Source organism: Mus musculus, chromosome 8 (assembly GCF_000001635.26).
Source record: "Mus musculus strain C57BL/6J chromosome 8, GRCm38.p6 C57BL/6J".
Classification (NCBI taxonomy): domain Eukaryota; kingdom Metazoa; phylum Chordata; class Mammalia; order Rodentia; family Muridae; genus Mus; species Mus musculus.
Genome location: NC_000074.6, coordinates 15914745 through 15937649, shown reverse-complemented (window position 1 = coordinate 15937649; position 22905 = coordinate 15914745). Strand labels below are relative to the sequence as shown.

The window sequence follows — 22905 nt, the reverse complement described above, 5'->3', positions numbered from 1 at the left end:
CCACAGGTAAGGTTCTGTGCAGTACACTCAAAGGCAGGGGCTCCATACAATCACCACAAGGTTGTTGAACTTACATTTCCAACTCTTCACACTCCATTCTAAAACCCCAGAGATTTATGTTCACCCATCCCTGCCCTGCTCATCTCTCTGGGGACTTGGTACCAGAATCGCTGCAAATAAGAAAATCAAAATTTAAAAAGAGAAAGTCCCTTAGATAAAGTGTGCAGCGTTCACATATGGCACATGCCCTCTGGTGTGTGGCCTATAGTTTGTTTTTTGTATGATTTAGGATTACCAGCCTTCCAACGTGTCTCCAGCATGCAAGACATGCACTCTTTGAGCCTCTGCATGTCTGTCTGTCCATCTGTAGTCAGTCTCTGGGGACTATACCTGATTCTTTACTTCATTCCCAGCTCATGATGATTTGAATGAGAATGTAAACCAGAGACTCGGATATTTGAATACTTGGTCCCCAGTTAGTGGCACTGGCTGGGGAGGCTTTGTGGGAGATCTGTCACTGGAGGTGGGCTTTGAGAGTTTAAAGACTCTTAGCAATCCTAGTGAGCTTTCTTTACTTCCAGATTTTGTTCAGGATGAAAGATCTTTCTGTTCCCCATGCTGTGTCTGTTGCCTATGGCCACATTTCCCTGACATAACACTCATCTCTCTCCCAAACTATAGCCAGCCCAAATAAATGCTTTCCTATTTAGGTGTCATGTCATTATAATGTCAATATAGAATACCTTTGTCATGTCAATATGTAATACCTTTGTCATGGAATTACATCCCAACAATACTATAAAAATTAACTGCTATACGTAGTTATACTAGATTTCTCAAAGGTACCATAGAAGACAATACAGTGGGCTGGGGACTGGGGGAATGGAACAGCCATCCCTCAAAATGGGGAAGCATCTATTTCCATAAACAAACACATTTCTGAATAGGGCTCTAGACGACCCTCAGGACAAAGTCTCCCATCAATGTGGTGATGAGACCAATAAACTCTTTCTAGGTACATTTCCTTACTACTCAAATCCAAGACATCAGTAAGGACTTTTATAAAAGACTCTCACAGTCAAAGAACGAACAAATATTACATTACAATGCCATCTTTAATTCAAAACAGGACTTGGAGTGCATTTAGTTCAAGTTTCACCTGAGGGAGATTTTTCTTCCTTAATTTTTTTTGACATATTATTGTTGGTTTTTGAGTTAAATCCTATAAATTAAGTTGTTGTGGCTATTCTGTACATGTGAATGGAAATGGAAGTGAGCAGCTATTTCACATCAGAGATCACCGGTGTGATGGGCCATAGTAACTGTCAACAGCCCACAAACAAGAATCACCTGGGAAAAGAGTCTTGGCCTGGTGTTATAGATCAGGTTCCCCTGTAGGCATGCCTATGGAGGACTGTCTTAATTATGTAAAACAATGTGCGAAGACCCAGCCCACTGTATGCATGATATGGCCAGACGTTTTAAGTTCCTGCTAATTAGAACCCCCTACAGTGATGGGTTATGAGCTGGAATTCTGAACTAAAATAAACTTCCTCTCCTCTGCATTGCTTTTTGTCAGGGTGAAACCAGGATGATCTTATCTACAGAAAGGAAACCAGGATATCTTATCTACATTTATTCAAATTAGGAATGGAACCTGCCACATCATTCTGTAGATTCTTTCTTCCATTTGGCAAAAGGCTGAAGTGCAAAGATTTTGAAGTATACCCCCTGTTGTCTTTAAGCAGTTAGGCTAGTTACGCAGAGAGTAGGGTAGCCAAAGTGAATGTGCAATACCCTGGGAAATTTTCCTTGCAGATGTAGTACATCAAGCTACTTGCCTCCTAAGGGATACACATACCTGACAACATGACTTAAAGGCATATGCCACTTCAAGTTATGTGCGAACTAAAAGATTGGTGGAGACATGCAGAGTTTGAAAATGAGTATTCCCAATCAAAGTTGTCTAACTGAGAGAGGTTTGGGGACTTTGTTAGATGTACCCTCTTCAGCAAACGATGGCTGGTTTCCAATGTCCTCATTCAGACTGCCCCTCAAATCTCCTGGAACTATCTAGAACAGTAGTTCTCAATTTTCCTAACACTGTGATCATTTAATACAACTCCTCATGGTGTGGTGATCCCCAACCATAGAATTATTTTGTCTCTTCTCCATAACTGGAATTTTGCTACTGTTAGGAATCGTAATGTGCCGGGCAGTAGTGATGCATGCCTTTAATCCCAGCACATGGGAGGCAGAGGCAGAGGCAGGCAAATTTCTGAGTTCGAGGCCAGACTGGTCTACAGAGTGAGTTCCAGATAGCCAGGGCTATACAGAGAAACCCTGTCTCAAAAAAACAAAAACAAACAAACAAACAAAAACACAACAAAACAGAACAAAAAAGAATCATAATATATCTGATAATCAGCGTATCTGATATGTGATTCTCAAAGGATCACATTCCACAGGTTGAGAACCACTGATTGATAATGATAGCCTGGATATAAGTGGCTTAGTAATCTCTGAGGGTCTGACTTTAATTTTGGTACTAGGTATAGTATCCATTATCTTAGAAGCAGCTACTGTCCTGTATGAAGTAGTGCTGTGGCTCCTATGGGGTTTTCTATGGTCCTTGTGGCTGAGATTGGGGCAATACCACCACTGAGCATCACGAGAGCTTGCTATGCTGCTGATAGGGCCTAGGATGGCAGCTCTGCAGCCAGTGTCCTTCCATTACACCATCAGTGGCGGGTCTCAGAGACGGGACTGCCAACTACAAGGGCATTTAGTTTTACTTGAAAACCTGCTGATGGCACTAAGTTTTCAAGCATGGGAAGTAATACGCATAGAGAAGAACTAACTAGGTCCAGATGGCCAGGAAACCTTCCAAATGATGGAGCTGGCAATCTAGTGTGGCCTTCCTGATCTCACCCCTCTTAGCTACTCATCTTCTTGCTGAGACAAAACAGCTTACAAAGAAAATAGCTTACTGAAAAGAAGAAGGATTTATTTCAGCTCACAGTTTGAAGGTAGAGCCCATTGTGGGAGGAAAGGCAGGGAGCTTGAGGCAGCTGATCACATTGTACCTACAATCAGGAAACAGAGAAAGATGAATGCTGGTTCTCAGCTTGCTTTCTCCTTTGAAACTGTTCTGGGAACCTGGCCCATAAAAATCACACCACCCTCATATAGGATGGGTCTTCCTCCCTCAATTAACCCTCAAAAACACATCCAGGGATTTGTTGCCATGGTGACTGTAAACCCTATCAGACTGATAATCTCTCATTGTACATCCTATTCCATTTGTGCTTTCCCTCACCTCTATGATGCCACTTCCTGGTCAGAAGCTTGGTGATGAACACAAGGAGAATGTTGTCCCAAGCAGAAATACCGATTGCTATTCTAGTTGCTGCAAAATGGTGATGTGAAGCCTAATGAAGCATGACAATAATTGGGTGATATTTCTCTCAGTTCTGATGGTCTCTGGTTGCTCTGCTGGAGTGATGGCAGCCATAGAAAGCTTCCCCTGCATATATGCATCCACTTCCACCTACATGTGGCTCCTACACAGACTTTGTGTTTGGAACCAAAGTATTGGTCTCTGCTGCTTTGGCAATCCCAAACCCAGGTTCCTAGAGTAACTACATTGTCCATTCTTGTCCTATTGAGTTAAAAAAAAACTCATTTCTATATATGGGGAAGATATAAAAGAAGTTGACTGTGTGTAACAAAATGAAAGAAGGAGCATGGGGAGAGAGGCAGAGAGAGGGCAGCTGGAAACAGGTCCTAGCTGAGCAGAGAAAACCTGACCTGCCTTTCTACTCTCCCTGACCACAGGGATGTTCCCTGCTCAGTCCTTCACCCCCGTGAGTTCAGCAAGAACTGCAGCCATCTATTCCCTCTATCATCTCTTGCCAGCATAGAGTTCATGGGCACTCTCTCACATCCTTTGGCTTCCTGGACTAGCAGTGAGCTTGTTCCACAATAGATCCCATCACCTTCAATATGACTCTTCCCTGAACCTCATTATACATCCTACTGATTATGAGATGTCTTTTTACTAATAGTGGTTTTCACATGACTCAAATGAACATCTCTTAAACTGGACAGGTTTATGAATTCTGTCCCTTCTTCTGAAATTTCATCAACAGTTACATAGACCCATTTCCCAGGTGGAAATCATTCTTCTTCTTCTTCTTCTTCTTCTTCTTCTTCTTCTTCTTCTTCTTCTTCTTCTTCTTCTTCTTCTTCTTCTTCTTCTTCTTCTTCTTCTTCTTCTCTTCTCCTCCTCCTCCTCCTCCTTCTTTTTTTTTAGAAGAAAGAGTTTATTGAGACTTACAGTTTCAGAAGTTTAGAGTACATGACCATCATTGAAGAGGAATTTTAATCCAGCAACATGATTATGCTGGTGAGGGATCACATCCAAAGATATAATCAGACCAGAATGCAGACACACCCTGGATTACAGTATGATCTGGCAGAATACAGACACATATTTAGCACACCCTCCTCCTTCTTTTGTTCTGCTTATGCTTCTTCCTCTTCTTTCTCCTCTTCTTCCTCCTCTTCCTCCTCCTCCTCCTCCTCCTCCTCCTTCTCCTCCTCCTCCTCCTGCTCCTCTTCCTCTTCCTCTTCTTCCTCCTCCTCCTCTGGGCTGCCAGTAAGTTAGGAAACCCATACCCCTTTCTTTCAATTTTTATTCAAAATGATAGATCACATGCCATGCCAGTAAGAAAGTAATAAGTAATCTGGGAGCTATAAATTGGGAGAGTAGCTATTAATAATTTTATATAAGAAATAAGGCTTCCTCAAATTATTGAGAAAACATATGAGCATGTAGAAAAGAAGAATAATATAGACTAAAAGCACATATGTCCATGGGAAAATCCCGTCAGTTGTGCATCCATCTCTGTGACTGACTGGACAGTGGAAGTGGGTGAATTGTGAATACCATGGGCTTATGGTGGTGCATTCCCTTATGGGTTTCCCACTGTTTCTTGTGTCTGTCCTCAGCGGGTCATTGCGGCTCTCCAGACCCCATTGTGAATGGCCATATCAGCGGTGATGGTTTCAGCTACAGAGACACAGTGGTCTACCAATGCAACCCTGGGTTCCGGCTCGTGGGCACCTCTGTGAGAATTTGCCTGCAGGACCACAAGTGGTCGGGGCAGACTCCTGTTTGTGTCCGTGAGTAGAGTTTGTGAAACTACCCTGAAGACCACTTTTCCTCATTTTCCTGTGTAATTCAGTCATCGTTGCAATGTGTTTCCCCGTCTGAGTCAATGGGAGGAGTGACCTTTCCCTCTCACTGTACCATCAGAGTACAAGCCCACCATGCTAGCTTTCCCTATCCAGCATCTTCTAGACTGTTCCCCTAGATGCTAGCCCTCCATAAATTCTCCCATCAATTCACTAAAGGGCATTTTGTGACTGATGTCGTTTGCTCACATATAGGACATCCAGGATGAGAAACAGTGCTAGATTAGAGCAGGGTCATATATTGTCTGATAGTTGGGGTTTCATGCAGAATAAAGAGTTTCACAAGCTGCTTCTTCATGTACATGCTGGGCCTGCAAGCATCTCAAAACTCATGGCTTCCAAGGTGAACACTGCGTGTTTACAGAGGTCCCCATTCTCAGTGCAAACTTCCTTCAAGCCACACCCCATACAGTCTTCAATCCCCCATGAATCAAGCATAGGTGCTGACGTCTCTCAATAGTAGCAGTGCTGTCTCCCATAGTGCTCTGGAGCTACAAAGTCAGGCAGCTCAAAAGGAAGACCATACTGGCATGATACACGAGGAGGAAAATGGTCATTTGTGGGGCCATAGCATGTTCCTTTGAGAGCATCTGTGACAGGCCCCGCCTGGCTCTGTGTGGTTGCTTCAAGGACCCTGACAGTAGTTCGTCATACCTCATAAGGTCACATGATAGGAATGTCTGAAAAGGAGAACTTTGGCACGTGTACGGTTATTTTTCTAATTCCATGATGAACTTAATACTGGAATTGTTTATAATTTGAAGCTGAAAACAAATCCTCGGGGTGATTCCAAATAAAAGCCTCAGGGTATCAATTGGCGTGCACCAAATGGGAGTGCTCAAAATCCTGGATAAACAGAAGATCTTTAACATTCTCTGGCTATTCTGTTGCCAACACAGTTGCCATTCACCCAGTCTGAGTAAGCAGTGCCGGTCCTGAGGTGAAGGAAACAGAATCTCTTGGTGGAAGTCACTTCCCACCATTATAACAAAGAGCTATGATTCCACATATCGTTCCACCTCCCAGATCTTCCAAACCTGAGCAGCACCCTTGATGTCTCTAGGAAACCCTTCCATTCGTGCCCTTTTCATGACTACCAGTTTGCTCCCAGTGGCTCCAGGAGGTAGTGGTAGTGCCCTGTTTAATGTGGGCAGTGATGTAGACCTTGTTCCCACAGCCATCACATGTGGACACCCTGGAAACCCTGCCCATGGCCTCACCAACGGCACCGAGTTCAACCTGAACGACCTTGTGAATTTCACCTGCCATACTGGCTACCGGCTGCAGGGTGCCTCCCGAGCCCAGTGTCGGAGCAACGGCCAGTGGAGCAGCCCCTTGCCCATCTGTCGAGGTAGGAGAGGTGTGGGAAGGGAATATTTTACCCTAAGGTATAGGCAAAGCGTTCTACAGACCACAGGATTCCAGATCATTGCCCATTGGCATAGGTCACACTAAGGGAGTGTCTTCTATAGCACAAGCCCTGAAGACTCTCCTAAGTCAGCCCAGGGTATGCCATGGGGTACCCTACAGATCACAGGATCCTCCAATTGTCCTTTCTCTGCTCAGGGCATAGGGGGGTGGTGCTTTTTTGTTCAGGGGGCCATTTATTTCATCTTGAATTGGGCTTGCCCTACCAAGCACTGGTCTGGGGTACATCTGTTTGTTCCAGGTTCTGCAAAATATTTTAACAAAATATTTAAGGTTCATTTGATTGCCCCTGGTTAGGTCATCCCTGACAGATTAAACTTTGGTTTACAATTTGGTTATAGAAACAGTATACAGTGGGGCTTCACAAAATAACCTCCTCAGCTCTATAAACATTTATTTATCTTAAGGAAACCAAAGCTTTCATTTGTAAATTCATGAGTTTCATGAAATTCAGAGAGAGTTGTTCCACTGTGCTGCAGGGAACTTGATGAACCCCACCTCTGCCTGAGCTCCCCTCCCCCCCCCCCCAAGCCCAACAAAAGAATCAAACACACCTAACATAGCAACAGGTTTGCCTTCAGCTTTCAGAACTTTTCGTGGATTCAGTGCACAGCTCTTTTCTGAGCCAGAACTGTCTGGAGAGGGTGCTCCACGGCAGCTGTGCCATTCGCTGGCATGGTAGGGGAAGTGTGAGGTAATCAGGCCATTTTCTATTCTGCACCTGAGGATGCCTGCTGCTAATTCCTCCCATGGTGCCCATGGGCCTTTGAGCTAATGGAGGTCACTCAGTATAACCAGAGCGTGTCCTGCACTACTGAGACTGCCTTCCCCTCTCCTCCTGAGGCAAAAGTGTTCCCATCAGAGGTGGCCCAACCTACATTTTCATGAGGCATTGATGGAAAAAAAAAAACTGTCATCTTTACTGCACCCAAGATATATTGACAGCAGCATTCCTTTAGGGGAAACCATTAATATTGTGCAGGTGGGTGTGGCTGAATAACAAGTGTATCCCCAGATCTCAAACCCTGTACTTGAACAAAAATATTCAAACCAGCGCCAGCCATTCCATTTTATTCTTTTTAGAATGTAAGAGCTTAATGAGAGGAATGATTTACAATTTATGTGTAAGAAGCCTATTTTTAGGAAATAGTAGATTGGTGCCATAACTTCAAAATGACAGTGGTAGCCAAGCTGATGCTTGACGTGTCTATAACAAAGAATAAGTACAGTCAGTCCACAGGGGATCCAGGAATTCACGAAGAGGCTCCCAGATCAACTTCTCCCTTCATGGCCTGTTTAAATTCATTTAGAATTTACTTTCTTTTAGATTTTGGCCTAAGATTTTCTTATTTGTTCGTAACTTACGGCTTTGTTTCTTTTTAAATTTATTACACACTCATTGTACAGGATACTGCTTATTTAAGGACATTTTCCCACAACTCTATAGTATCTGTTGAACATATTTCCTCATGTCCCAGCCTTTGAGCTCCACCCTCTCTTAATTCCTTTTGTCCTCTGGACAGTCTCATACATGTTTTCCCATTCTATATGAGTTCATGTTTTTATGTGCCTTGTATGGAATCTAGGGACTACACACGAGAGGAGACAGACACTTACCCTTCTGAGACTCATTTAATTTGCTTACTATGGCTATCTACTATTGCCCCCCACCCACACACATACACAAGTTGCATTAAGTTCTTCATTATGACTGGGAGAAATGAAAAGCTTTATATATGATATGTTTCATTTTCTAGTGGTGAACTGTTCCGACCCCGGATCTGTGGAAAATGCAGTTCGCCATGGGCAACAGAACTTTCCAGAGAGTTTCGAGTATGGGACAAGTGTGATGTATCACTGCAAAACGGGGTTCTACTTGCTGGGATCTTCTGCCCTGACCTGCATGGCAAGTGGCTTGTGGGACCGCTCCTTACCCAAGTGTCTGGGTGAGTGAGGCTTCTCCTCTGCTGCTTGGCCCAGAGCCACAGAAAGCACCAGCAACAGAAACGTATTTCCACGTAGACAAGTAAACATTACGGTTTAGCTTCTTCTACCTCTCCTATCACTGTTTCTGCCAATCCTTATGATGGATCTGCCAGAAAACAGCAAATCTAACTTAAATGAGTTTGAGATGGGAGGTAAGGAACCCTTACCTTTGCTCCATATGACCACCAGTCAGCCTGCTTTAGCAGCAGCGTAGGCTTACTCTTTACCTCCCATTACAGTAGCCATAAATCCCAGTGTCTTTGTGTCCCAGTCTCACTCTGTAGTTCCAGGTTCAGAAATGTCAGCCTAGGCTCTGATGGTCTCACCCAGCATCCATGACTGGAAAGAGGGGATTGGCAGAGAAAATGGACCTGGATACCCTAGCCCTTCCACTGAGACCAATAGTGACCACAAGTCATAGACAGCATTAGACAAACCTCACATGAGCATAGATGAAGATCTAAATGGCCACCAAGGCCCCAAAGAAATTATTGTTTCTTCAGTTTAGAAGATGAACAAGGATGTATTGGTCCCACACATGGCCCTATATTGTGAGGTGGTTTATTTTATTTTATTTTATTGCCTTGGAAACAAAACAAAATCAGAGTTCTGTAGCATGAAAATTTAATCTGTACATTTAGAAAATATCACTGTCTTTGAGCTTAAGTCAGGAGGAAGCAAATCAATGCTTAAAATGAAAAGTGCCACCTTGGTAATTCACAGGAAAGAGGTGGCACAGGCAGTAACTTCCACGCTACAGAATGCCCTGTACCCCTTTCAGTTGAGGTGGGTAAGTATGGGGAAATTTCATGTGTGGCTACTTCACGGGAGTTTCCCTCACAAGCCCTATTCAGACACAGCCTTCAGTTCTATCTTTGATGCTATGGTTGCCTTCCACAGAGAAAGAGACCGAATGTACAGGTCTCTTCCAGTCAGCCTGTCTGCAGCTGGCTTTCCTCAGCTCCACACTGGAGCATTTTTCAGGGAACTTAGCTGTCTTTGCTCCTTCCCTTTTTGCACTATTCTCTCCTGCTCCTAGAAGATTCCCATCGGCCTTTGTACAGATGCTACTGTGCTTTAATCCACAGACTCAGGGATTTAACAAACTCTGGTCCCTTGACTGGCTTGTCCCACCCCTCATTGTTCCATTTGTTGCCCTTAACAACAGGAATGTGGGAAGGAGGTCTCAGAGGAGAACTTCCCATGCTCTATGGAGGTTCAGCCTCATCTTTGTGCTGCTATTGTTTTATGTCTTGGATCATTTTCCTTTTGTTCTCTTATTTTACCCAGTACTGGTCATTTACCCAACACTCACTTTTGGGTCTAATTGGCTTCCTTTTAGGATTCCATATGAACCATAGGTATGCACTGAATGGATGCTAATGCTACAGTAATAATGAGGACTAATGTGACCCAGGGGCGGGCTCTGCCTTCCAGCTCTGGATGCTCCTCTCTGGACCACATGACTCCGGAGTTGCTAGTGAGGAGTGAGTCGTGGATGTTGAATAAGTACCTAGCAGCTTCCATTGAGCTAGTCATTCACATGAAGCATTGTAGTGTATCTGTCCCCAGCTATATTTGGTAATTCACGAGGAGGAAAAGGAGGCGGAGTGTTCAGTTCTCAGTCCTGTATTCATCTGGATCCTAGAACTTGTCTTTTTTGAAGGATGTTTACAATAGATTGTGAACTAGGACTGGCATAGTTTTAAGAACGCGAATGAAAATGCTCAGATGACATTTTAGGCTATGTTGGAGGTGATTCAGGGTTTTTTTTTTTTAATTTGTTATTTTTACTTACAGATTTTAGATCACATCCCACTACAAGAATCCTCACTAGACTGTTTTTCCTAGACAGATGAGCTTAATTGAGTAAATTTAATATAATCTTGTCTCCTAGCAGAGTGTATGATTATCGCGTTAACAGATAAAGTAATGAAAACAGTTCTGATGGATTCATATGGCTTTCCACTTGAAAAAAAAAAAAGAAACAATTCCATCCTTCTCACATGGAATACAATTAGAGCCAGATAGATGAAGTCGGGCAGCTGCTCTCCTCCTCTAAGGCTGACATGTAAATTCCAACTTTAAACAAAGCTCTCTACATTAAAAACAAAACAAAACAAAACAACCAACCAAATAAAAACATCACCACAATCTTTCCTTTCTTCAGTAACCAAATACGGGAAGTACCGTCTGGAATCAGCCATTTCTTACCTATAGAAGACATAGTTAAGTCCTGTTCCGTAACGGGCAATGCTTACGGGTTCTGTATGGGTGCCTTACGATGCAAAACATATATTCTCATTTATTCTAATCTTATCTTCAGCTATATCATGTGGGCATCCTGGGGTCCCTGCTAATGCTGTCCTGACTGGAGAATTGTTTACATACGGAGCCACGGTTCAGTACTCCTGCAAAGGGGGCCAGATCCTCACAGGCAACAGCACAAGAGTCTGCCAAGAAGACAGTCACTGGAGTGGATCCCTTCCTCATTGTTCAGGTGAGGAAGCCTGTGCTCAGAATACTGGACAACTACACACAAGTTTGAAGTGATTCAAAAGACACCACTGATAGAGATGATCACCATCAACTCTGGGCCCCACCACAGTGGTCACCAGCATTGACATCTTCACCTCACCCTTTATCCCTTATCCCATAGATCAACATCATCTTCACCATCATCCCTGGTCCCCATTACATAGACCACCACTATCCCCATCTTCAGCACCATTAGTGCCTCACAGGTCCATATCACATACAGCATCATCCTCACCATGATTACTGGTCCCTACCACCTACATCACAGTCGTTCTACCCCCACCACTTTCACTAAGCCACACCACAGAGGGCTATATCATCTTTTTCAGCATCTCTGCCTTTATCCCTCATTCCTGCTGAATGAATCAGCAACAGTACCTGCCCCATCCTTACATCTCTTACTGTTTCCTTCTGCAGGGATTTCTGATTGCCATGCTGGAACCCTTGCTTGCCTTGGGTGAATGTATTATAGGGGTCCACTCTTATTTCCCACATTTTTTACCTCTAGTATCAGCAGTTATCCTCATTCCTTTTATGATTTTAATTTTTCTGTGGGTGGTCTTTAAGGAAAATGTAATGCTTAGTAACTCTAGATGTAGCTGGGAAGAAGAGCACACACCTTAATGTCCCTGTGTCTCTGGTACTGCTTAATCCTACTTCTCTATGGCTCTCCACATCACTGTCCTGGGATGCTGCTGTGATCATATCCTGGTATTCCACTTCTCCCCAAAGAATCCCATTTCCTCATTAGCCATATTTTTATTTTAATGACAGAGCAACAATGACTTAAGTTTCTTCCATGTTAGGAAGTATGATCAAGAAAACCTTTTTGTTTTCAAGATGCCACAGTGCTGCAAAAGCATTATCTCATGCTAAGGGCATATTTAAGAAACCTTTAGTAGCTTTTGAAGTTTTACATGAAACAACTCCATTTAAACAATCAGGCAATCCCTGTGTTTTGTTCTCTGCAGGAAATAGTCCTGGATTTTGTGGTGATCCAGGGACCCCAGCACATGGGTCTCGTCTTGGGGATGAGTTTAAGACAAAGAGTCTTTTGCGCTTCTCCTGTGAGATGGGCCACCAGCTGCGGGGCTCTGCAGAACGCACATGCCTGGTAAATGGATCCTGGTCAGGAGTACAGCCTGTGTGTGAGGGTGAGTGATTCAGCAATCCCTGCAACCCATGACCTCCCAGGTCTTCACACCACTCACTCATCCTAAATAGCTGGAACCAGACTGAGGGATCTCTCAATGCTTTTACTTCTTGGACATTTGAACCCTTCTTCCAAAAGTTCTAAGAGCATCAGCAAAAGTTACAAGGGAACCCTAGAGATGCCCAGACTGTTCCAAGGACCTATCTCACAAGTTCTTATCATTTAAATGTTTAGCTTACAAAAGTGTGTTTCTAACCCAAAGCTAGGCTGTGACTGACGCCTTGTTGTATGGATTCTGGAGGTAAAGGAAGGTGGCTGAGAAGCCATGAGAAGAAGCAAGTCAACCAGACAGGATCTGTATGGGCTGGGAGTACTTCTGTTCTCAGAGGTTCTACTCTACACAGAAGCTACAAAGCATTCTAGGGGTCTAATCTGTGTGGCATTTTGGAATGAATGCATCTGATTTTAGTAGGAGGTAGGGATGGTCTAACTGTCAACAGTGGGTGCCATGAGTCCTTTATAGTACCAAGCCAGTGTGCAAAGTCTGCCTTATGCAAGGATAAACAGATGTGTTTGATAATGATATACTCAAAGTTCAGAAAACAGCATCAGAATGTAGGCAAATATTCCTTTAACTAGCAGCTATCCCTTTAACTAGCAGCTATCCCTCTAACTAGCAGATAGCCACCTAAGCCAACATCTCAAGTTTGGGGTCTCAAAAAGGTTATACTGCTGTATTTTGTGTGTGTGTGAACAAATTTTTTCTCTATAATTTGGAATACTTGAAAAACTCTTATATTATCCCCACTGGGGACTGAATCTCCACAAGTATTAAGCAAGGCTCCAGGCACGAGTTCCCTAGTCAAGATTATTTCTAGCCTGATGTAACTGGCTCTTCTCAATCAACTAAAAACCTTACTTCCCCATGGGAAATGGGAATGAATTTTAAAGAAACTCACAAGTCACGAAAGAAAAGAAAGAAAATCTTTTAAGATGTTCATAAAGACCAAATAACATATAACTTTGATATTTTAATATTACATATCTGTAGATTTCTATTATATTATCTTAGCTTTGGCTGGTAATTGGTCTTTTAAGCACACTCTCATTATCAAATGCTTCCAAGGTCCTCACTCAGGAAATTGCTTCACAATAATTATGTCATGTGACTTAAGTTTCATTGAGCAAATCTTTATCGCTTTTTCATAATTTTGATAGAATCTAAAGTCAACTAAAGCAACGTAAATGTAGTATTGATGGAAGTAAAATGAACTAGAAGCTGTCTTGTCATTACCACTAATAGCCAGAACATGAAACCTTCCACATATTACAGCAACTGGGAAGATCTTATCTAATCCCCTTTACAGTTGATTACATTATGTGTAGAGTTTGAATCCATTGTCTGTATAAACTAATTTAAAAAAAGACAGAGCTCAGTATACTGCAACTGCCATGTGTCTAATACAACATCCTAGGTGGGCTCCGCTGATATTAAGCAAGAAAATGTTCATAATTAGTTGTTACATCTTGCTGTAAATTAAGTAAGACAAAATTGCATTTTAGCAAAACAAGTCACATGAAGAAGCTCTGAAGCAGAAGATGGGTTTTCAACCGTAAACAAAGAATGAAACTTGCAAACACAGAATATGGTGAAGTCTTACCTTATAATTTACAAAGTATCTTTGTTTTTGTTTTTGTTTTTTTTTTTTTTGTTAACTGCAAATAGTACAAATTTCCTTTAGTATCACAGCCACTTCTATCCTGTTATTAATATCACTCCAAAAACACAGGCTTACACTGCCTTCTATCTGCATCCCACTGGTATGACAGGCAATGGATGCATTTCTTATTGTTAAATAGAAAAGAAAGAAAAAAAAAATCTGATTGTAAGTCTTACTTTATAAAATGCAATATTTAAAGGGAGATGTCTCAATGTTCAGATAATGTCATCATCATAGAAACATATTAATATATATTTGCTTACAAGATAAACTCTTATCAATTAGTTGATGCATTTGGTCCTGCATAGGTGACTTGGAAACTTGTATACACAGATTATTTTAGCTAATATGATCATGTAGAAATGGTACTATCATCTTTTGTTGATTTTTGTAGGTTCTGCTTTAGACTATGTATGCTCACTTTTTAGAGAGAGACAGAGAGACAGAGAGAGACAGAAAGAGAGAAAGAGAAGAAGAGAGGGAGGGAAAGAGTGACGGAGGGAAGGAGAGAGGGGGAGAGGGAGAGAGATACTTTCTATCAGTACAACGACACAGTAGCTATGACTTCCCAGATACTAAACAAATGTATATTGAATGATTATTGATTAGTTATGACTGACATGGGCACTGATATGAGTGCTTTGTATTTGTTTTACAAAAAGGAATCAACTCAACTCTAGCTTATGTGTATATTCTACATGAAGTAAGAACTAACAGCTCTCTTCCATGTGTGATGAGAAACGCATCTTTCTTTGTTCTCCGGACTAGCTTTGAAAGTGGACCAACTAAATATGCGAGAATATTTTCAAATATGATGACCACTTTCAGGGAGTTTCATGCTGTAGTCTCCTTGTTACTACCCAGTAGTTGTCTCATGACTTACTGTCTTCTCTGGCAATTCATTGTAACAGGGTTGAGGTAAAAAACAATTATTCTGATAACTGTCTCAAATAAATATGACAAAAATCTTAAACACTGAAGCCATCATTATGGTCTGACCCAGGAGACGGCTATGCTTCTCCTGTGTGCTGACTAAGGTGCACACAGTGAGTGAGAGTCCTGCCAGTTGCATTGAGCACCGTTAACTGAAGTTTCAGTGCCTATAGGGGACATTTAAGATACTTGTGAGAGTAATGCAAAATGAAGGCACATGTCAATCAATTATTCATCTGTGGGTTGATTCATAACACATGGGAGACAACATTCTAATAGGTATAGTCATCTATATTTCTGAGATATTCTCTAAATCCCAAGTGAACTCTCCTGGGGACATAACATATGGCTTTATTTTTTTCCAGATTTCCCACAAATAAAGAATGCTATGAAGGAAGCTGTGCTTGAACTCTAATACCGTATAGTACTTTTTAAAGTTCATGATAACTCTACCTTGCTTTAAAAAGTATGTTCAAGCTTAGAGAAGCAAAGCTTTGGGTTTTGGATGCTTTACATCGTATTTTGATCAGAAAGATGTGAAAGTATAGTTTTAAGTTTTGTAACCAATCACAAATAAATCTGAGGGTCAGGTAAGACAAATTCTGAACTGATCCCATACACACATCCCCACATTCCTGTAAGGAACCCACCCTCATTGGCATCCCCCCTTTTAAGCTTCCACCCTAGCTTACTCCCTTGCGGGCTACTGTCTTTGCTTCCTGACAGCCGTGTCCTGCGGAAACCCAGGCACGCCGACCAACGGGATGATCCTCAGCAGTGATGGGATCCTCTTCTCCAGCTCTGTCATCTATGCCTGCTGGGAAGGCTACAAGACGTCGGGGCTCATGACTCGGCACTGCACGGCCAATGGGACGTGGACAGGCACAGCTCCTGACTGCACAAGTCAGTACATGCCCATCTGGAGGGGCTGGAAGCTAGCCAGTTGAAGGAGACAGTGGAATTTTCAAATTTATTAAATCTTTTTAAAAAAAATCATGCAGAATAAAGTATAACATAAGTTGGATGAGATGCTCTGTTTTTTAGACGCTTTAAGATTCTTTAAGCATCTTTAACTTACACAATGAAAGTATGGAAAATTAGGCTATGTAATGAAGGAAGAACCAAAGAGACTCTAGACCACCTAGTTTAAAAAGAAATAAGCTACTTTGTACTTGTCCATAGCTATAGGTGTATCCTGATCAGGCACGGCCAGGGGTGACAGCCTTACTGCCACCTATTAATAGAGCAGCAATTAACAATTCCAAACACAGCCACTTGGCAGCAGCTCTGTGGAATCTGTGCCCTGTGGCTGGTCACCTCTCAGTTCCGCACTGTATCCCAGAAGAGTGCTCACACAGTTTGGTTCCTGTCACGGTAATTTGCATCTCTCTGCTTCTTTCCTGTCAACTACCTCTTAGTCATCAGCTGTGGGGATCCTGGCACACTGCCCAATGGCATCCAGTTTGGGACAGACTTCACTTTCAACAAGACCGTGAGCTATCAGTGCAACCCCGGCTACCTAATGGAGCCCCCAACATCACCCACCATCCGCTGCACCAAAGATGGCACATGGAATCAGAGCCGGCCCCTCTGCAAAGGTGTGTGTGTGTGCACCACCATTTGTTAGGCATTGTGGATGGGTTTAGAAGTCTTTATGGGACTGGGCCAGATTCACTTTGTGTTTACAAAGCTGTTTCAGCAGCCAGGAATCCCAGGAATTCTTCTCAACCCATTTATAAATATCCACTCATTTAGTTTTCCTGAGTCGTTGCTAAAAGTTTTATAAATGAGAAACTGAGTCAGGGGCAGCTACAGTGAAGGCTCAAGATTAGAATCCCTGAGTAGAGACGGTGCAGTCCAGATGACTCATTCTGTCCCTAGAGCAATGGTTCTCAATTCTAACGCCGCTATCTTTTAATCCAGCTCCTCATGTTGCAGTGACCCCCAACCATGAAATTATTTTCATTGCCACTTCATAAGTATAATTTTTCTACCATTATGAATCATAGTGTAAATACCTATGTTTTCCTATCGTCTTAAGAAACCTATGTGGAAAGGGTTGTTTGACCCCCATTTGAGGTCTCTGCCCACAGGGTGAGAACCTCTGCTAAAGAGGGGGTGTTTGTTCTGAGGTTCAGATATAAAGACAGAAGATGGTGACACACTGAGAAGGCTCAGGGAGGCTTGTGGCTTATACAGCATGATGCTCAGGGAAGGAGCAGGCTCTAGCTAGACTGGGTGGGATTGGTTGATGCAGTCACAGGGAAGCTAGGCTGGGAGACTCCTCTGAACACCAGGGATCTTCATGGTCAGCATTTCTCATAATCAGAAGATGAAGCATGCCAGTCGCTGAGTTCTCCTATTGACTGACCCAGAATGGGACCAGAGGGGAAAGAAAGGCCGGTGCTAGGAAGCTGTGGTAGTCATGCATAAGCATGTGTCATTTTCCTCATCTGATAGGAACAAGTGCATAAGAGTGGGAGCTGGGGCACTGAGAAAGCCTCTGGAAAGGCACTGTCTTTTGGGTCTCTGAAGGACTTACAGACTTCTGAATTTGCTGTGGGGCTCCCTGAGTCCTTGGTGACTACAACTCTTGTTTAGTCCCCCCTCTGCCAGGACATGCTATTGGATCTCCTTTGTTCTTGCTGACCTGACTGTTTCGTACTCTCTTTATTTCACCAGTGACTCAGCATCATGTTTGCTTTGTAACGGGCACCAACGAATGTGTAATGACACTCTCTAGTGGATTAGACAGGTCCAGGTCAAAGGTTCACAGTGGAAATTGCTGATACCGCATTCTGGATGCTTCTCCTGACTGTGTCCCTTTAAGCAACACCTATCATACTCATGGGTGGAGCCAGAATCCTTCTTGATATCCCCCATTTCCCACTCCATCTCTTCCTGGCCTTAGCTTCACTATTGGAGCACAGTTCTCTTTTGAGTCAAAGTGTTGATCCTATTTCCACCAAGAACTTTCCCGGGATGGTCCCGGTGCATAAACACACATTCCCCCAATCAGCCCTGACAAGTTCTCAAGAAGCATTTACTGAGCAAATGACTAAATTCAAAGAAGGCTGAGTGTCTGCACTAGGGCTCACTTCCACCTGCTCAGCGCATGTGCTAAGTGTTCTGTGTCCCACGTGAGCTTCCATAAGCTGACACTCGTGAGCATAAACACTCGCAAGCGTGTCCTCCATCTCTGCCTTCTGTCATGCACGGTGCCCTTGATTGCCACACCAGGAAGCTCTCATCCTCAGAGTGGGTTTTCTTTCACATGCTGCTTGGGGACCATTCCCATTTTATTGTAATCTTGGAGTGTGGGCGGGGCTACAAGCCATTACCACAAAATGACCCAGTGTTCCTGCTTTGCCTGTGCTTTATCCCAGGAAATGAATACTGAGCTTGGAAAATCGAATAAAACTCTAAGAAGTGTCATTCCACAGAAGGGTGTTTAACCATTAATGAATTAGCTTTTTAAAAGTTCTCCATCATGTCTGGTGAGATGGCTCAATGCCTAAGATAGTACCTTACCCTTGGAGAAGAGTCAGGTTTGGTTTCTAGGACCCATGGTGGGGGCATACAATCTTCTGTGACTCCAACTCCAGATGATCCAACACCTCTGGTCTCCTCAGACACCTGCACTCACATGCACACAAAACGCATGCAATTGAAAGAGTCTTTAGAAAATTACTATTTCTAAATGCATTAACAACTTTGGGTAAATTATATGATATTGTTAAATACGTCAAATTATGGGTGTCAGGAGAAAGTCTTACTATATGGATATGTTTGAAGGCTTTTCTAATGTCGCATGACCGAGTATCCCTAAACTTTGTTCTTAATATCAAAAATAAAATGGCAAGGTAAGGAATGTGTATTGAACAGTGCAGAGGATTTGATCTCTTCTCATCCCACCCTGCTTTGTGTTTTTATTTCATTGTTACCTTTAGGAATTTGATCTGAGATAAGGAAGAAGTCATTGGAGAACAGCTCTCACATTGTTGACAATGTTGACCATAGTTAGTTCTGTTTTTAAAGGCATTAGTGGTCAGGAGGAAGCCATGGCAGTAGGCACAGTGGTAGATGTGGTAGAAGAGATGTGGCATGGGCTGTGGTGGTGTGGTCTATGGCAAGATCCAGGATGAGTGCTCTGGCACAAGCTGTGGTCAGAGCTGCGATAAGAGCCACAGTCATCAATGTGGTGGAAGGGGAGGTGGCGGCGAGCAGACATGCACAGCCCTGCTGCCATGCCCATTGGTGTGTGACCTGTTTGTTTTTGCCAACAGCTGTCCTGTGCAACCAGCCTCCTCCAGTGCCAAATGGAAAGGTGGAGGGGTCAGACTTCCGATGGGGTGCCAGCATAAGCTACAGCTGTGTGGATGGCTACCAGCTCTCCCACTCGGCCATCCTGTCCTGCGAAGGGCGTGGAGTGTGGAAAGGAGAAGTCCCTCAGTGCTTGCGTAAGTCTCATGGTGGAACCTGGCATGCCATCCTGGACACTCAAAGAGACACTCCCAGTCTCAGCAGCATAATGATGTGTGACTGTGGTCGCATTGTGGAAACTCTGAGACCTGAGCATGTGTGGCCAAGGCAGGTGCTGTTATGAGTCTGGGGTAGTTCAGAGATTCACCAGTGTGACCGTTAATACAATTTAACAAAGAAGAGACATTTGCTCAGATCCTGCCCAGCCACCTAAGTCAAGGGTTTATAAAGCCAAAGAATACAAGGTTCTGATTTGTTTTTGGAACAAAAAGAAGGTCAGATGATGCAAAGCTTATTTACAGAAGCAGAACAGGGCAGTAAAAATTTAACCTGTAGTATCCCTTAATAGTTGGAGGTCTCATTTTGCTTGATAGAGCTCTTAAGCACAGAGATTTTAAACTTTTAAATGTAAAGTCCGCCGTCAACATAATGCTATCCCAGTACCTTTTCTTTAGGAGTGTACAAAATCTGAAGACTCCATAGGATCTAAATAGGTTTAATAATCTAGCCTGAGAGCCGGGCGTGGTGGTACACGCCTTCAATCCCAGCACTCGGGAGACAGAGGCCAGGTGGATTTCTGAGTTCGAGGCCAGCCTGGTCTACAAAGTGAGTTCCAGGACAGCCAGGGCTATACAGAGAAATCCTGTCTTGAAAAAACAAAAACAAAACAAAACGACAACAACAAAAAACCTAGCCTGGTGCAGATGTGCTGAGTGCTGATATTGCCCGTTTATTGTCCCAGCTGTGTTCTGTGGTGATCCTGGCACTCCGGCAGAGGGACGGCTCAGTGGGAAAAGCTTCACCTTTAAGTCTGAGGTCTTCATCCAGTGCAAGCCCCCATTCGTATTAGTGGGATCCTCCAGGAGAACCTGCCAGGCCGATGGGATATGGAGTGGCATCCAGCCCACTTGTATAGGTAATGTGCTGGCACAGCTACGGGTCCAGGGGAGGCTACAGGACGAGAAAATGTTACTACAGAGGCTCATCTGTGGGTGTCATAGACGGTGTCCTTGTGAGTGTTACACTCTGAGGGGGCAGGCTTCAGCAATGGAAGTGTTACAGGGAAGGTCTCCCCTGTGGAAGTGTTAGAACTCTGAAGGGTAAGGTATGCTGGCAGTCAGAAGCCAGGAATATCACACAATAAAACTCACATAAAAGGTTTATTGGGAAAGACACAAGAGGGTGGCTGCCTCTGCTCCATCAAGAAGAAACCTTGAACTGAGCAGGACACAGGCCTATGTAAATTTTGTTTTGTTTTGTTTTGTTTTGTTTGTTTGTTTTTATTTATTTGTTTCTTTCTTTATTGTGGGGAGGAGCTTTTCAGTGTGGGAACGTCCAGGATAGGAATTGAGATTTCAAGCCAAGTCCAGAGATTTTGGGCTCCGGGGGTGGGTTTGGGGACTGAAGGATTGGTGTGTTTGGGGCCTCAGGGATTAGTGGAATTTCAGGCTCTGGGATTGGTGGGATTTAAGGTTCAGGGGTTACTGAGTTTGAGGAATCAGGGATTGGTGGGGTTTAGTAGGTTTTCATACTGGGAAGCAGCCTCAGGCCTTTACCCTACATCCTGTGCGAGGACCTGGTCAAAGTGACCATTATCAGTACAGCTAAATGAAGTTCAGCCTCCTTCAAGCCCTGTAAACCGAGGCAGAAGCCCACTGATGTGCTGCTGGTGGACTCTTTCTCACCTGAGCGTCTTGAGCCAGCTTAGATTACAGCTCTGACGCTTAGGAAAGAGGGTTCTGAATGCTGCAATTATTGTTATCTCCTAGCAAACATCCCCATTAGCAAGGAGGCAACTCTTATTGTGAGTTAATACTGACCAGCCACTTTTAATGAGATTCTTGTGCAAACTTACAGAAAAGTAATTAATAGCTCGAGCCTGGGAAATTTTCTAGGAAATCATATTGTTGATACCTAAAACTAAAGATAGCATTAGAAATAATTTCCATGAAACACTTTTATTCTAAGTCTGGGAATATTTTGTGCCATATTTGGCTTTAAGTGCTTCACAGCAGAGAGCTTCATATTAATGTCTTCCTTCCCAAGACTTCTCAGAAGATCTAGGGAAAAAACAAATTAAGAGAATATCTGTGTTATTCTGAATAAGTAACTAGGATCAGCAACAATGAAGCCACTTCTCTGTTTCTGTCTCATGTATTTGGAGAACACCCCTGATGGATTGTCAGAAGCTTCCACTAGAATAATATATGTTTCTCAATTTTAAAACTTAAGAAAAATTCATCCAAAAAAAAAAAGGAATAACATGGAAGACCAGTTGTGAAGGGACCAAAGTAAAGCTGTACAAGCCAAAAGATCAGAGTAGAAAAAAGATTTGAATATTCAGATCAAGTGTCTGTCCTCAGAGGGACTTACACCAGGGAGTAGGGGAGAAAGGCCAATTCTCAAATAAGTGCAAATATGCAGATTACATGTGAATATGCAAATCTACTTAAAAACTTTTTAAAAATCCAAGATGCCCAAGGAGATAAAGGCAGTCACTTTAACAATTCATAAAGCGAGGCCCATTGGACACACAAACTTTATATGCCCCAGAACAGGGGAACGCCAGGGCCAAAAAGGGGGAGTGGGCGGGTAGGGGAGTGGGGGTGGGTGGGTATGGGGGACTTTTGGTATAGCATTGGAAATGTAAATGAGCTAAATACCTAATAAAAAATGGAAAGAAAAAAAAAACAATTCATATAAAATATATGCATCTAGAAAATATTTTCTACTAAAAATGTACAATTTTTTTTAATTGTCAATTACAGATCCAGCACACACCGCCTGCCCAGACCCTGGCACTCCCCACTTTGGAATCCAGAATAGCTCTAAGGGATATGAGGTACTTCATTTCCTTTTCTGACCTAGATTCTTGGGACCTAGCTGATAGCAATAATATGTGTACACTGCTATATCCCTTAGCTTATATATACCACAGTTTTTGCACAGGAAATCCATTTATCCAAGACTTCTACACACAAGTCTGTGAACATATCTGTTAACCTTGGGCCAATGGCTGTATTAATTTTCACTGGGAAGTACACATTACTCAGTACCTTTGGTTTAGTGACAAAAAAGACAATCATCGATTCAGGTAACCTGTTAACAACAACAACAACAACAACAAAACCTCCATTTGAGGACTAGATAGAGCTAGAAAATGACACACATTTTCAGAAAGAAAATCCAAACCAGAAGAAGTGTGCCCCAGCCCCCACGCCAAGCTTCATCGTGATATCCAGTCTGTATGTGATTGTGTAAAGTACCTTGATTGTTGACACAGCCTTTCACTTTGGAATGTCCTTCTGCCTTATTTACCGTGTGCCTTATTAGCACGGTTAGTGGGGAAATGATTCAAATGGAAGACGATGAATTTGTTATGGCAAGCATCAGCCGCCATCCGAA

The 22905-nt window shown here is 43.0% G+C and overlaps 1 protein-coding gene and 1 long non-coding RNA gene across 5 annotated transcripts in view; one reads left to right on the top strand and one right to left on the bottom strand.

The window, feature by feature from the left end:
- Positions 1–22905, top strand: part of Csmd1 (CUB and Sushi multiple domains 1) — a 1642848-nt gene that overhangs the window by 1597736 nt on the left and 22207 nt on the right. For all 4 annotated transcript variants that reach the window (XM_006508931.4, XM_006508930.4, XM_030243874.1 and 1 more), the window contains 10 exons: positions 5014–5187; positions 6437–6610; positions 8445–8633; positions 11000–11173; positions 12183–12365; positions 15745–15921; positions 16437–16616; positions 19305–19478; positions 20243–20416; positions 22269–22342. In XM_006508931.4, the coding sequence (XP_006508994.1) occupies positions 5014–5187; positions 6437–6610; positions 8445–8633; positions 11000–11173; positions 12183–12365; positions 15745–15921; positions 16437–16616; positions 19305–19478; positions 20243–20416; positions 22269–22342 (1673 nt within the window). The remainder of the gene's footprint in view (positions 1–5013; positions 5188–6436; positions 6611–8444; positions 8634–10999; positions 11174–12182; positions 12366–15744; positions 15922–16436; positions 16617–19304; positions 19479–20242; positions 20417–22268; positions 22343–22905) is intronic.
- Positions 2983–4027, bottom strand: Gm46073. The gene is made up of 2 exons (XR_001778765.2): positions 3320–4027; positions 2983–3086 (listed from the first exon to the last, which is right to left on the bottom strand). It is a non-coding gene; the product is annotated as a predicted gene, 46073 (long non-coding RNA).